Raw genomic sequence first — 15,070 nt, 5'->3', positions numbered from 1 at the left:
GCTAAATGCGTAGGGGCACCATGGCCAAATGAGCAATTTATTCTTGGCATTAGTGTGCAAACGACTCGGCCATTGCCCGGAGCGATCGCCAAGCTATGCAAGAGAGATTCGGTGATTCGTGTCACACAACGGCTTGACTGCCGATTGTGCCGAGAATAATGATGATGTGACGGTTGATCGACCATTGAGTGTTTCCACCTGCTGCATCTGGAACGGCCTATTCTGGGAATGCAACGATCGAGCTTGATTTATTGGTCGGGAAGATGTACTCGCTTCGCTGGATAACAAACAGCTTGCCTTGAGGTATATTCAATGCTAGCCTTCCTAATCGAGATTGTGATGATGGCTTAAACGAGGCTGATTGTGGTTGTGATCATCAACGCATGCGTACTGCAATATTGACGACTGTATGTCTTGAGAAATGCTGATGCTGATCACGAGAGATAAGGGCAGTGATCTGACTGACTCATTCGTGGATGGTGCACTTTTGTGTCTTCTAGAACACACTGTTCTAGATCAGACGGACGTTTTTGCGTGGTGTTTTAGCCAACACTGGCAGTTGAGATTGGAGATACACCGATCGTGGCTGGTTCGACGGTATTTTCTCAAATAATACAGAGCAGAGTACTGCGACAACCAAAAATTACCATTTTAGGCTTATTCATCCTTTTGAAGTTTTCGAGCGCCAGCGCGTAGTAATCTTGGCAAAACCCATCGATGCACAACCCCTAAAACAGACCATACGAGTCGACCGGCAAGAGACTTGTACCGTAATAATGTCGAGAATGAAACCTCTTGTCCTTGATCCTTGGACACCAAAATGTTCGCATCCATTAACCACGAGCTATTTTCGAGACGGACCCATTTATCGCCGCCGCGACCGCCAATCTGCCAGCCAGCGACTGTGTTTTGGGACACTTGACGATGCAGCTTGAACCGGAGCAGACCAGACCAAATGACGTTCTCTGCCAAGTTTGGCACATTGCCTAGGACTGCGCGAGCCCACTCTTCGGCGGGCGCTTGTTCAGGTTCCCCCTGTAGGCCGGTTATTGTGAATGTGTCGCTGTAGCTAATCGGCTCCACGGTGTTGAGATCACGAGTAACTCTCGAAAGAGGCTTCGTGATGACTGTAAGCGGAGGACTTTTGCCTCCAGACATGTTGGCTGATAAAGGGCGGATGATAGTCTTTAGATAACTCAGAGAGTGGTTACCGGCTTGAGTAAATTTCGGAAGGCTGGGGGTTGCGAGTTTTCCCTTTTGCTTTATTTCTCTTGCTCGGTAGTTATAGCCGTGCCTATTTCCACCAGGCGTTATGTTTCGGGTTTGAGATCACACCCGCTGACCCGAAGCTCGCCACATATTGGAACACAGATTCAACACTCTTTTGTATCTCCTCTGATATGCATGCTGCGTAACCTTATATTTTAGGATTGTCTTTCTCTTCTCGCCCCCATGGTGTCATGTTTTGGTGCAGTCCATTTGGACATCCCACATCACACAGCTCGGATGGGCAAATGTGTGGCTTTTGCGCTGGACTAAAATTTGATTGACAGACTGCTCATTGTTGCAAGTTGCATGTTGTTGTGTTCTCCGATTTCTGATTCTGTATGACACGCCAGAAAGACAAGCGCTATCGTCGTTGCACTTCGCGGGAGGTATTCTCGTGCGCAGTGGTTCGATCTGCTGTTTCGAACACTCCCATGAGAGTCCCATAGCAGAGCCATATGCCGGTATGCTCATCTAGTTCCTGATCAGTCGTACTGTAAACTTTACTAGTCTCCACACTATTTCCCCAACTAAACAACTTCCACTTCCGTTTCGCCGTACGTACTCGAAGGGGTTTGGCATTCGCCTGGTCTTGGGTTTGCCACAAGGCCCATGATGAGCTCCAATCTGTATCAGTCTTTAGTTCACTCTTACCAAAATGCGGAGATTGCTAAACGGCTTAAAGTCATAAAATGTCAGATGCGCAGCTGGTAAGAGTGCAAATAATGACTGTTGAGGTGTGTCGCATATATGTGACCACAATCATCTCCATGGCCAACGATTCGTGCAACTCATCATCCCATTCATGCAACATGTACGTGCTCCTATCAATAGAACTTACTTATGCCTAGAATTCCCCTGTTTTTTTTTTTTTTTTTGAAGGATTTCCAGCTTGGTCTCGGCGAAATCAACTCCGAAGCTCCGTCTTGTGTTTCTCATATGACCCATTATCTCTTCCCACTCCCATTATGGAAGTTCTTTCCATGAAGCTCTTTCATGTGGCCACAAGAGTGTTCCCTCAAATATACTTCTCTTTGCATTTGTTTGAAGGGCCGCGAGCGAGTGTAGTCCAAGGAAGCCGCTCACAAGATGACTACTCAGCTGCGCCTTACCTAGTACGATTACCACGACAAGCTCTAACGAAACAAATAATGGCATAGAGACAACTAATTAGATGGATTGAGTTTAGATCTCAGCATTCCTACTTCCTCAGCGCATGTCCATTGCTAGTAATGAACCTAGATGAAGTAAGATGCTGATCTTTCTTATGACCTGTTGATTATCTCATGCTGAGCCCCAAAAGTCGAAATTTGTTCGGCATGCGTACAAGTTAGGAGAGAAATGTTTGAAATTATCCCTTGAAAGAGTTTTGGGAGACAATGGGCTTTTCATTAGACAGATATGGCGGAATATCATGCCAGTCGACCACGTCATCTCCTCTGGCACTTGCCGTGCTGCTACATCGTGAGACACACGTAAAGTACAGATGCAACATTGGATGCCATGACCTTGAAGGCCTAGGATCAAGCCAGAAACTCTCGCTGTCGGGTTATGTTCTGAGTCTATCTTCGCATGGCGGGTCCTTGGCCATTTGAGGAATTGCATCACGACCTGCAGCTCAGACGACCTGCTCCTGAGCTGCAGGAGTCATAGCTTAGCGCAAGTACTGCATTAGGCGCATGCAGATAGTCTCTTTGGGGTGTAGCAGAAAGAAAAATGGCATATCGTACTGATGCAGATTTCAGATGGAACCATGTTATGAGCGGTAGCAGTAGGCACCAGAATTCCCATCGCCAGGCACCGGTGTTTCCGGTGAGACGGTCCGTGGTTCGAACATTCCGTTGGACCCAGCAAACATGTGGACATTGAGCAAGGACTCCTATCCACTACACTAGTTAGCAAGGGACAGACGGTGGACCAGAACTGAATTAGCTGATGTGTGAGTGTAAGAAGCATTGGCCAAACTTCTGTAAGTGATTCGAGTTTTAGTCTGCTGAAAGTAAATGTGAGCCTGTCGCGGGTTTGCCGGCTGGCTCAAGAATGGAGATAATGGACGGCCTTGGTGCCTAGATTTTGATTGTTGGTCAGACAGTGCTGTTGGGTCTAGCAAGAGTTGTCGGTATCGTAGCGGGCAGAGAGACACTGACGCTTCATCTTGATGGCATTGTGCAGCTCAATTTGACCACATGCTGGGCAGAGAAATGCCGAAAACAAAGCCATGACTAACTAGGATGCCGCAGTCTGTGATATTTTTGGCTTTGCTTGACGTGCATGGTGAGGGCGATTGTCGTGTTGCCGCTAGCTAGATGCAGTCCCTGGGGAAACCCATTGATACAAGCTAGACATAGCTTTGTTTAGAACCGCATGAATGCGATTATCTCGACAATGCATTCTGGTTAGCGTAGACCACGGACTCCGCAGCAACCCGTTGGCGTCCTGGAATGTGGCGCTCGCGTCAATGTGCCAGAGATGCTTGGCGAGAGTTGGGAAACTTGACTGCAGAACGGGTCCCTCTCGTGCACTAAATGCTTCAATAGGCTGGGGGTTTATTGCGGGTGCGGCGCATTGTTTATGAGTACTTGACTCTGAAACGAAGAACAACTCTCGGAGCCGTGGAGGCATCTATATTCCATCAACAGACTTGCCCAAGCGGACATTGGGCTTTGACAGGGCTGGTAAAGTCGTCATTTGGCTGATCCGTGGCTACAGTTGGTGCTCTTGTGACGTCTGGTGCCCCATCTGCGACAATCTCAATTTCTCGGTCATCGCCTGTATGTACTGTACTGTACATAAAAAGAGATGAAAGAGACCAACGACGTGATCTGTGTGTTTGTTTCTGCAAATCCCCAACCAAGTAGGGGTTCAGTTTTGTCAAATTTAGTCAGGAAAGAGACGAGCATCACGTGGCGTTCCAAAAGCGAACAACTGAAGAGGAGAAGAAGAAGGCACGGCCAGACCTCTTGAGCAACTGGCGAGTCGCTTCTGCACCGCTGCTTGCGGCTCCAGTCTCAAATTATCATGCCATTCTTTCAATGAGCCATCTAGAGTCTGGTCTCAACTTTCCAGATCAACACCTCGTAATCACCGTACTGCGCAGTACAATCACTCATTTTTCTTGCCATTCGGAGGCATGTCCACACCTCCACTTCTCCTATGACTTTTGCAAATGCCAGTCCAGCTCGGGACCTTTCAACAGACCTGAAAACTCCTGCACCATTGGCCTGCCATCTCTCGCGCGACTAGCGGTGCTCGAAATGCGGGAATATTTGGTAGTGAAGAGAGAGAAGAGAGTAGCAGTCGCTTCCTGCACCAAGGCGAAGTCCGTCCCAGCATCAGACCAAATTCATATTGAACTCGAGGCGCATCTTGGCTCTTGTGGTATCCAACCAGAGCAGGTTCCATCCATGGCTGAACCCTTGCCAATTGCCGGGAGGCTGCATCACTGCCGTTTGTGCTACGACATTTGCGCATACGCCAGGTCACCTCATTGGATGATATATCCTGGTGACTGACCAGATCAGGCAGCAGAAAATAATGGTGGCGTGAAATCTCAGGGTGGCTTGCTGCATGGCGTGGAGAGGTTTCGTTTTTACCACATGGCCGGGAACAGCGAGCAAGGCATTTTCTTCCACGGGGCATACGTGTATCAGAGAGAAGAGACATGGAACCCGCCACCTAACCGTTTCGAGTGATACGGGTCAGAAGAGCTTGGTGGCCAATGCGTGCCAGCATCGTCGACTGCTACACCCGCTCAGGATTTTGAGTGAGAAGATCTTGAAACCGACCGACGACGTGCGTCTGTCAAGACAACGTCACACAATCGCTGAGATGGTACAAGGAAACAATTGTAAAGACAGACGAGAGACCAGGGAGGGGTAGCGCAAATCCTCCCTACATTTGTCCTTAAGGCTACGGACTGCGGCTCAATCAGTGAAGAAAGATGTCACCGTCCTTCTACCCGCGTTTCAATTACTCTAGGGATGCAAAGTACAGTAAGCCCTCTCCGACGATTATTTTTCCGCGCAAGGAGCACAGACCATTTTCTTCTAGTCAGCCGACAATGTTGAGATCTTGTCACCTGCGATGACAGAAGTCATTGTAAAAAATACGGTTACATCATTGGACCCGACGGAGGCAAAGCTCGCACTCTCACCGCTAAGGAGCGTACACACCTTGGCAGTGAATGAGCCCCGACAAAAATAAAATGAATTGAGGCAGTATTCGCCTTCAAGCTCTCAATACCCTGTTGATCCAATTGAGCCATATGTGGTCGTGTAGGTCGTTGCACGGTATCATCCATTGACCAGAAGGCGAATTTCGTTGCCTGGCTGCATCCGGCTCCATCTGCTCCATTCTATGGGGAGCCGTTGAGCTTTTCATCCAAGACATGGACAGCTGTGGTACTGTGGCACTGCCGCTCCCAGTCAGAGCCAAGATGTCGAAAAGAACCAATGGCTTGGCAACTGGCTGATTGGGTCAGTCAACCTGTCATTTATGGAGTACAAGATTGCCAAGGCTTGTGACCAGGGTGTCTCGGTTGACGTACGTAGCTTGCGGCATCGGGTTTCGTGTCTATGGGCACCCATCGCTGCTGGTAGCCGACTTGCAACTTACTTCATCACCAACTAATTATTACTGTAATCACACTGACAATTCGCAGGCACAGTATTAGTCGAGTTGATAGATGGGAGGGGGTGTGTGCAAACTAATCTAGGGGTGCTCTCGCCATGCGTGTAGGGGTTTTGAAGCAATGCCATATAGAGGAGAAATGTAAGTTATTCCGCTACTATGTTGTCTTGGCAATCCTTCGAGTTGATCTGATGCATTGCTCGTCGCTTTTCATACAGCCAACTCCAACAAAGACCGCAACAGCACAGGCTACGTCGCTGGTGGTGGCCCCCAAGACCGAGCCTCAACTTCGTGGCTAAGTTTGATGAGGTATCATATTTGCCCATCATCTTGGTCATGAGCAGGGCTTAATTGAGCGTACATCTCACCAAAATGTAGTCCATTCCGAAGCAACGGTAAGTGCGGTGTGGAGGCGGTTGGGATCCGATCTGCCACACTAATGCCCCGCCACACCTTAACCTTGTCCGATTTCATCTTCGTTCTGGGTTGTTTCAGCTGTGTTCGTCATCCTCTATCAACCCCCAGTACAATCCACGGCCAACTTTGCGGGGAGCGCGGAGAGACACTTATTAGCATCGACTGGGGAAGGAATGGTTGGTTCCGTCTCTTACCCTTGGAGTTGTCTGCAACAAGCGTTCACCAAGTCAGCTTTCAAGGCTGCCCACCTGCGCAGTTGAACACTATGCTTGCTCCGGCATGCGAACGTGCGTTCTGAGCTGTCTGTTTTTAGGTCCATGCTTCTAGGCCACCTACATTGGTGGGTGGAACTTTCGCCAAGGGTCCGTGAACAATTCAACTGTTGGTTGACCACATTTCTGCGAGTCACCATGGCCATTTGGTTTCCGGGCACGATCGCAGAGAAGAGGCGTTGCTGTTCCCTTTTCTCCGGACTCAAATAGCCCTCATTTCCCGTTCTAGAGCTCCAATGTTGAATCCTCACCTTCAACTACTATAGGCCCAATTGCTTCTAGGTCAGGAAAGGTCGAATTAACTCGGTCTTGGACATTCATCCCAGCGTGGTGACCCTTTCTGAGCTAATCTTGACCAAACTTCAGGACTAAGATTCATTTCGGTTCTGTCGGCAGTGAAGGCACTCACAATGTCCAATACGAAGTGAGTTTAACTCGCATTGGCACACATGCCGATGTGCCTCCTGTTACCAATCACTAACAGGACATTTTAGCAACGACTCCAAGGCCGTTCGCAATGAGCACCTGGAGGAAAGGGGCACCAGCCCTAAAGAGGAGACCAGCCTGTCTCATAACCTCGAGGCCAGGTAAGGGCGGCACAGCAATTTCCTCTATGATGACGAATTAGCGGCGTGTCTAACGGTCGTGCTATTAGAATCCGCAACCCCTTGCAAGGGATTCCTCGGTCTCAGTTGATGGCAGATGTGGAGAATTTTGCGCTGCGCAGAGGTCTACAAGAACATGTTGCCATTTTGAAGAAGGGTGCATTGGTAGCTCAAGACCCTGGCAATATTCGCAATATCGACGGGCCCGAGAAGCTGGCTTCTGACGAAATTGAAGTACTTGAAGAAGAAGTCACTCACAAATGGCGTATGCCCATGAAACTTTTCCTGACCATTTTCACTTGCTCTATTGGCGCCGCCGTCCAAGGCTGGGATCAAACTGGTAGCAACGGAGCCACGATTTTCTTTCCTGCAGCCTACGGTATCGGGTCAAAGTCTGATTTGGATCATATACTTGTTGGTCTGATCAATGCTGGCCCTTATATTGGCGCTTCGTAAGTACACCCTCAAAGCCGCACGCACCTCCACCGATTCGTGAGACTAGTTTTGCTGACCCTGACCAGTCTCATTGGCTGCTGGCTGGCTGATCCATTGAACAACCGACTCGGACGCAGAGGCACCATTTTCTTTGCTGCGCAATTCTGTATCTGGCCTGTTATTGGATCCGCCTTCTGCAGGACCTGGCAGCAACAGCTTGCCTGTCGTCTTCTCATGGGTATTGGCATGGGCTCAAAAGCATCAACCGTGCCCGTCTACGCCGCAGAGAACGCTCCCGCTTCCATCAGAGGCGCGTTGGTCATGTCTTGGCAAATGTGGACAGCCTTCGGAATCATGTTGGGAACTGCCGTCAACCTGGCTGTCTATCAGATTGCGCAACCCCTCAACTGGCGCCTCATGTTGGGAGCACCTTTCCTCCCCGCAGTTCCTTTGATGGCGCTCATCTTCTTTTGCCCTGAATCTCCCCGTTGGTACATCAAGAAGGGCCGCTTTCAGGATGCTTGGAGATCTATGGCTGTCCTTCGCCGCAATGAGATCCAGGTTGCGCGTGATATCTACTACATCAGCGCACAACTCGAGCTTGAGAGGGAGGTCATGGGCACTACCAATTATGCCACCCGCTTCGGCCAGCTCTTCACCGTACCTCGAGTTCGCCGAGCCAACTTGGCGGCTTTCACTGTCATGATTGCTCAGCAAATGTGCGGAATCAACATCATCGCCTTCTACTCCACATCGATTTTCGAACAGGCCTTCAAGACCGATCCTAGCCCACAGTTCAAGGCCATGATCGGATCCTTTGGCTTTGGTGTGGTTAACTGGCTGTTCGCTTTCCCTGCCTTCTTTACCATTGACACCTTTGGCCGACGCAGCTTGCTTCTATTCACATTTCCTCAAATGTTTTGGACTCTTCTGGCAGCCGGTCTCTGCACTCTGATTGACCCTAATGGATCAATGGCCAATGCTCGTACTGGCCTGGTGTGCTTATTTGTCTTCCTTTTCGGCGCTTTCTATTCACCCGGTGAAGGTCCCGTTCCGTACACTTACAGTGCTGAAGTATACCCACTGTCTCATCGTGAGACTGGCATGAGTTTTGCCGTAGCAACATGTCTCTTCTTTGTATGTTTAAGTTCCTTTTCTGTGTAACGAGAGCAGTTCAATCAACTAACTTTTCCAACCCAGGCCGCCGTTTTGGGTATTACCTTTCCCTTCCTTCTCGGCCGCCTTGAGACGTTCGGTTCTTTTGCTTTGTACGCCGGATTCAACCTCGTCGCCTTCGTCATGATTTTCTTCTGGGTGCCCGAGACCATGCAGCGTACCCTTGAGGAGCTTGATTGGGTCTTTGCAGTTCCAGTTGGTACCTTTGCCAAGTACCAGCTCACTCAGGCTCTGCCCTGGTGGTTCAAGAGATACGTCTTTTTCCAGCGCTCCGCTACCCTCAAGCCATTATATCACTTTGAGAAGATCGCCATGACTGCTCGAAAGGACTCCATCGCCCATCAGAACATGGTACAGAGCTCGGACGATGAAATCTCTCGTTAAGTTGGCCTATGTGTGGGCATGATATGTTTGCCAATTGGATACGGTACGCGAGTGCCCAGTTTCTTGGCACTGATACTTACCAGGTATCTGATTGAGCTGCCAGATGAGCGTTTTGCTTTGTTTAAGATGACAGGAGCATATAAAGTACAAGGTTTTTGATGTTGGTTGCTGTATAAGGGACGGATCTTTTAAGGAGGTATTTGTTCATGTTGGTGTAGAATTCATTTGTTAGTATTATTCTCCTAGAACTGTACATGAATAGATGACAACTGGGACTTTAATTGGATCTGCAAGTGACAAGTTTCTTATGAGCATTGCCTTGTCTGAACAGAGGCTTAAATATTCCCCAAGTAGCACCTACTTGTCCCCGAATATACAAAACAATGTATACTTTCTAATACCATAGGTATATTCCCCTGACTAAGGCAGCGCCGACCCTTCTGATCCGTGGTAATATATTGCTCGGCGATAAAGTATCATCTGCATGCGGATGATGGTGGTGCTGGGCGGTCCTCTGGGAAGATACGTCAAGAACCGGGCAGTCTTGTTCGTTCAGGATTCAGGCGTTTTTTAAGTATTTCGTGAAGCTGGCTGGGGCTGAAGGCTGCTGCAACAGAGGCGGTTTGTTCGTGCGGGACTATGCTGCTGCTGAATTGGTGTTTCTGTTCTTTGGAATGAGGCTTGGGCTGTGTTAGTGAGGACTGGGCGAGCATAGCATGCGGAGGGTACATAGTAGATCGATGTAGGTGACGTCCTTTCTTAGGATTAGCTCTTGAATAATGGTGTTGGTATTCATTCATCGTGTATTTCCTTTCTTCGATATGTTTCTTATTGATGACGGTCTCAAAGAGTTTCGAATTCGGAAGTAATCTGATGTGCAGCTCTCAGAAAATTCCTCTTATAAAAGCTCACCATTTTTCAGCCTCAGATACCAACTAAGCAACCAGTAAAAGCTGGCATCCATCCTAGAATATAGCACAGTTAGACTGAAATATTTCAATGATCCGAAATGGAATCCTCATGATTAACTTTTGCCGAAACGGTCGCCAAGTTGCGAAACAGGAATGAAGTGAATCCAAGACACGCATCTATCTTGTCTCTCATCACCCACAAGATCACACATTCACGACAAACCACGGCTGCACCCGACAACTGTGACGTACGTTCCCCCCGACCAAGATTTTGGTAAAGAAAAGACCGGTTTAATTGCCGGTAGGATTCGTCTGAAAGTATTGAGACCAGGTTGGGGTGAGATTGGCGTCGTAGTAGTGTGGATCTGGGGGAAGATCGTCATCCATATTTCTGAATGTGTGTTGTCGCGGAGAGTCGCTTTTACGGGCTTTAACATGGTGGGTAAGCTTGACATGGATGGGATGAGCATGTCGAAAGATATGCTGCCGTGGAAGGGCTTGTGGTTGCAGCTGTTCGTGTCCTTGGACTCGGTGCTGCCGAGTTGTTGAATATTTGAATCCTGAAACGTTACCTGCCAAGAAGTAGAATAGGCTCTGTATGGATATATTGCAGTTGTGTCAATCTTAATCTACATTAACACTGCTTATGACCGAGACGCTCAGAAGTAAATACACTTAAATAGATCATATACTAGTCAGAAATACACCCAATCTTATACAAATTCAACCCCTACGCAGGCAATCCAGCAACAAGCTTATCCCCCAAAGCCTTAATACTGTCCTCAAACTCCTGCGTACTCCCCGCCGTCCAATTCGCGCCATCCTTCCCCGTAGCCGCCTCATCCCCCGGAAACCCGATATACAAAACATCCTTCTCCCCGTGGCCCTTATCCCCATTGAGCCCATCATTCGGAAAGCACAGCTTCGCCAGCGAAATGGACGCCTCACCCGTGGAAGTTCCGCCATTAGTGTCACCCCAAATGCCGTAGAACTACGTCCGTCAGCTTAGTTTTTACTCTTCACGCGTCATGGAAGCACACACCACCTGGTTATTGCAGACTACGGCCATGACACTCAGCGGCTGCAGCCCATGGTCCTGGGGGTTAAACGACGGGGAGCCGCCCTCGTTGCCGAACACCACGTACGGATGGATATTCGCATCCAGGTCCTGGATTCCGTACTGCGAAACGGTATCGACAAAGGAGGTCTGGCCCTGGCCGCTGGGGTCGTTGGCACAGTCGCCGGCGGAGTTGTTGGCGCCGTCGCAGTCGATGTCCATGTTGTCGTATTCGTTGCTGCCCTTGAGGAAGATGGCGTTGGGGATGTCGCCGCAGTAGACGGCGCCGGTGTTCATGGCGCCGGATAGTGCGGAGTTGCAGTCACCATTCTACACGGAATTAGCATGAAATGGTGACTTTAGTACGTGGGAAAAGACGAACCTTGTGAGCATCGTAGATTGATCGCAGATTATCGGGGAGATCGTACGCGGATGCCAAGGCGCTGAGGGCGGCGACGGTGGAAACTGTAAAGAGCATTGTGGGAATTAGAGTTGCGGTTAAACTGTGTTTCTACTCTACTTTTATCTCCTCGATTTGTTTTGCCAACTTGATAAACTTGAGATATCTTATATATGTATCCCATCTTCTCTTCACTCTGAAACAAACACCGGCAAACACCGGCGCCATCACCGCAAATCCTACCCCATCCATCATCAAGCATAAAATACCAAGGATCAAGAACAAAGTTGCAGGAATGGAGCCCCCATCCCCGGAAAGCGTGTCTCAACGGTGGAGAAGAGATCCGTAAAGCTCTTCGCCCCCGTCCTGAATACCAGACGGGCCGAACCCCCAAACTCTGGCTAGTCCACAAACCAGGCCAGTTGCCCAATTAGGACAAATTCGTCCTCCGTAGCCTCTGTCAGAGGGTCGCATTGTGGTCGGCCCTGTCGATCTGAGTCCCTGTTTGGGAGCTGGTGATCGGCAATGTGCCGGACCAACTTAAGTCCTCCTATCATGTTTGGTGAACCGCAACTCAAAGACACGAGTAACTCAAGAAGGATACATTATTCAAGCGTCGATTTCTCACGTTGCTTAGAAACTAGGTAGTTTAGAAAAGAAAATACTATTTAAAATGGACGAGTTTCGCGTTTCAACGAGTTTCGTTTCGATCCACATCTCATCTTCACAATGCATCTCTCAAACACCAGCAAGGCCATCCTCCTCGCCAACCTAGCCAGCGCGGCAACAAACCCCGACGCCCAAGGCGCATGTGAACCTACGACCGGCGGCTCCAACGCCTGCGGTCCCAACGGCTCAGAGGAATGGCTCAACACGGGCGTCAAGGGGAACGGCTGGGAGCCCCCCTTCCTAGACATCAACAAGCTGGCGCACATCTCCCTCTCAGACTACTACAACGGCGTCGGGAAACCCTGCCAAAAGTACGACCAGTACTTCAAGAGCGCCGGCCAAAAGTACAACATCGACCCCGCGATCCTGGCCTTCATCGCCATGCAGGAATCATCTTGCAACGCCGACGAGGGCGGTCCGACGCCCGGCCTCATGCAGTGCGACCCTGGGAACTGCCAAAACGGCAAGAATAGCTGCCAGTACCCTATTCAGGATAACGTCGACTGTGGCGCGCACGTCTTGCGCGCGGCGCTGGATTCGTCGCAGGGGAATGCGGTTCATGCGCTGGGCTCGTATAACGGGTGGTTCACGGCGGGTGATGGCACGGGACTTAATGGCGGGAAAGGGCTGACGGAGGGTTATCCGTGCTCGCAGGAGGGTAAGGATCATGGGGTGCCGCAGAACTTGAATTATTTACATGAGACGCTGAATGGGTGGTTTCAGGGGTATGATATGTATGGGAAGGATAGGGGTTTGGATGGGGCGTACAACTGTCAGCAGAATTGTAACAATGGCAATATTTGCTAGTTGTGTATGATGGGTGGATAGGATAACTTGTGATGCAGTTTAGCCTGTTCATACAAGTCTTGGATAGTTGCAATGTGAATTGGTTTATAGAAACATTGTGGCGTATCTTGATGCTCGGAAGCTTACCGAGCTCTCAACATTGCATGATAAACTATAACAGCACCATTATAGCCAACACTCCGGCAAAGTGTCTACTATGCCGGTGATAATTACAACCTCAGCTTGTTGTCTGAGTAGCTAAATAGTTACACCCACAAGTCCAGGTTGATTAGCAAGGCTTGTCAAGTCGGGAATTCAAAGGCAGAAGAGAACCGTAGAAAGTTCCCGAAGCCAGCAAGTATCTCATTTCCAACTTATTCGAATGGCTATCACTCTTATACACACCGTCTTAAACAAACCGGAGATGATGGCAAATGGATTGTTGCACCAAAACGTTGCAGCGAGCGAACAACCACGAGTTTAGGCAGAATAGCACCTGCGATCGACACAACTCGTTGCAAGTCTAAATGCCTTCGCGTTCGGCTATTTTGGCGGTCTAGCAGCAAATGGACTGGTGTGAATAATCCAAGTCACACTTAATTTTGAAGACGCTGGGCTCTGAAATCGACTTTTGTCCAAGTGTGTGACACCAAGTCATTCATAGGTTTGTCAACTCGTTGTTGATCGTTCAGGTCATCATCACCAATCATGCTTTCAAACTCAAAGTCATGCCAATTTAAATCACAATTGCTACTGAGTGAGACTATTCGAAAGGTCCGCAAAAGACTCATATCCCCATCAACACATCAACAGTCCAGCCAATTTCCCTGTTACTACCCTCGCCCCAAACTAAAAATTTCAACCGTAATAGCCTTGCACACCATGCCGCCGCAAAAGAAGATGTCGTCAGTCGTATCCCCCCTATGCCTTCATCCCACTAAAATATATCCACTACCAAGCAAACCAAGTGCGCCCAACAAACCATCAGCATCAGCTGGCAAAAACACCTTAATCCTTGCAAAACCACAAACACACGACTGGCTTTTCACGCGGATTTCCAGTTCTCGTCGCGTCCCAGCCAATATCCTTGATCGTCTTCTTGATAAGATCCTTGTTGCCACCATTCACTTCCAAGCCCTTGTACCATTTCCCTCCTCCGGCGCTCTGAATCTCAAACACCTTGTTTTTCTTCGGAACTGGGTTCGTACATCCAAACCCTTTGAGCAGCTCCTCGAGGGTAGTATTGCAGGGAATATGGACGGCTTTGAAGGGAAGTTGGGCAGTTGCGGGCAACTGCCAAGGGGGCGTGTTCGACCGAAAAACGTGAGCCTTCGTGTGCTCGGCGGAAAAGAACAGGTTGTAACCGGGCTCGCAACCCACGCCTCCTGTAGAGTTAGTCATTTGGGCCGCCGGCATCGTAGGGTCGATCGCAGGCCAAGGCTGCGGCTGGCGTGGGAGGATGTTGCCCGTTCCGTTGGGTTGGTACGAAAACGTCTGCTGAGTGTAGTAGCCACCTGTAGCTCCAGCTGAAGGCGCAGGCGAATAGCCAACAGGGTACACTCCCGGGTTTGCTAATGGGTTCATGGTGTAAGAAAATCCTCCCCAGGTGTTGTAGTGAGGCACTGTACCAAAATTGTATCCCGGCCCGCCAGAGTGAAAGATGTAGGGCTGGCCTTGGCTCGGAATAGGGGCTCCGTAAGGAGCATGAGCTGGACGGCCTCCGCTTGGGTCACGGCCGGTAATCGGGTTCCAACCGCTAGACATTTCGTAAACTTTCTTGCGAGACGTGGCTTTGAAGAGAAGCAAGGATAAAACGAGGTATTGAGGTAATCAGAAAAGAGGCTGCCAGGTGTGAACCCAACGGCCTGAACCAACGTCGAAGCTTGCTTGCCAGTGTCCAGGGACTGGACCTTGCACAACGGGATTCCAAACGGGTGGATGAATATACGATATATTCGGTGTTGTCAGCACTGGGACAGGGAAGGGATGAGAATACTCTTCGTGATGGGATGATGGTTCAAAATGCAGAGTTGGGTCTTCCAAGGGGATGGTGACTATATATG

At 49.4% G+C, this 15,070-nt stretch overlaps 5 protein-coding genes across 5 annotated transcripts; 2 read left to right on the top strand and 3 right to left on the bottom strand.

Annotated features, from left to right (window-relative positions):
* Positions 1–657: 657 nt before the first annotated feature.
* On the bottom strand, positions 658–1,158 carry VFPPC_13587 (hypothetical protein; the record flags this gene model as incomplete). Its single annotated transcript, XM_018291362.1, has 1 exon — positions 658–1,158. One exon carries the CDS (start codon positions 1,156–1,158, stop codon positions 658–660), a length of 501 nt encoding a protein of 166 aa, XP_018144724.1.
* A 5,836-nt stretch (positions 1,159–6,994) lies between these two features.
* Positions 6,995–9,184, top strand: VFPPC_04205 (sugar porter (SP) family MFS transporter; the record flags this gene model as incomplete). The annotated part of the gene is made up of 5 exons (XM_018283595.1): positions 6,995–7,008; positions 7,079–7,171; positions 7,240–7,641; positions 7,711–8,761; positions 8,825–9,184. 5 exons carry the CDS (start codon positions 6,995–6,997, stop codon positions 9,182–9,184), a joined length of 1,920 nt encoding a protein of 639 aa, XP_018144723.1.
* Positions 9,185–10,825: 1,641 nt separating this feature from the next.
* On the bottom strand, positions 10,826–11,630 carry VFPPC_04204 (chitosanase; the record flags this gene model as incomplete). Its single annotated transcript, XM_018283594.1, has 3 exons — positions 10,826–11,086; positions 11,138–11,482; positions 11,535–11,630. 3 exons carry the CDS (start codon positions 11,628–11,630, stop codon positions 10,826–10,828), a joined length of 702 nt encoding a protein of 233 aa, XP_018144722.1.
* Positions 11,631–12,281: 651 nt separating this feature from the next.
* VFPPC_04203 (extracellular soluble lytic transglycosylase) lies at positions 12,282–13,028 on the top strand (the record flags this gene model as incomplete). The annotated part of the gene is made up of 1 exon (XM_022428390.1): positions 12,282–13,028. One exon carries the CDS (start codon positions 12,282–12,284, stop codon positions 13,026–13,028), a length of 747 nt encoding a protein of 248 aa, XP_022284456.1.
* Positions 13,029–14,015: 987 nt separating this feature from the next.
* Positions 14,016–14,771, bottom strand: VFPPC_04202 (hypothetical protein; the record flags this gene model as incomplete). The annotated part of the gene is made up of 1 exon (XM_018283592.1): positions 14,016–14,771. One exon carries the CDS (start codon positions 14,769–14,771, stop codon positions 14,016–14,018), a length of 756 nt encoding a protein of 251 aa, XP_018144720.1.
* Positions 14,772–15,070: the final 299 nt, after the last annotated feature.

Source organism: Pochonia chlamydosporia, chromosome 3 (genome assembly GCF_001653235.2).
Source record: "Pochonia chlamydosporia 170 chromosome 3, whole genome shotgun sequence".
In the NCBI taxonomy this organism is placed as follows: domain Eukaryota; kingdom Fungi; phylum Ascomycota; class Sordariomycetes; order Hypocreales; family Clavicipitaceae; genus Pochonia; species Pochonia chlamydosporia.
This window is presented reverse-complemented; position numbering and strand designations above follow the sequence as displayed.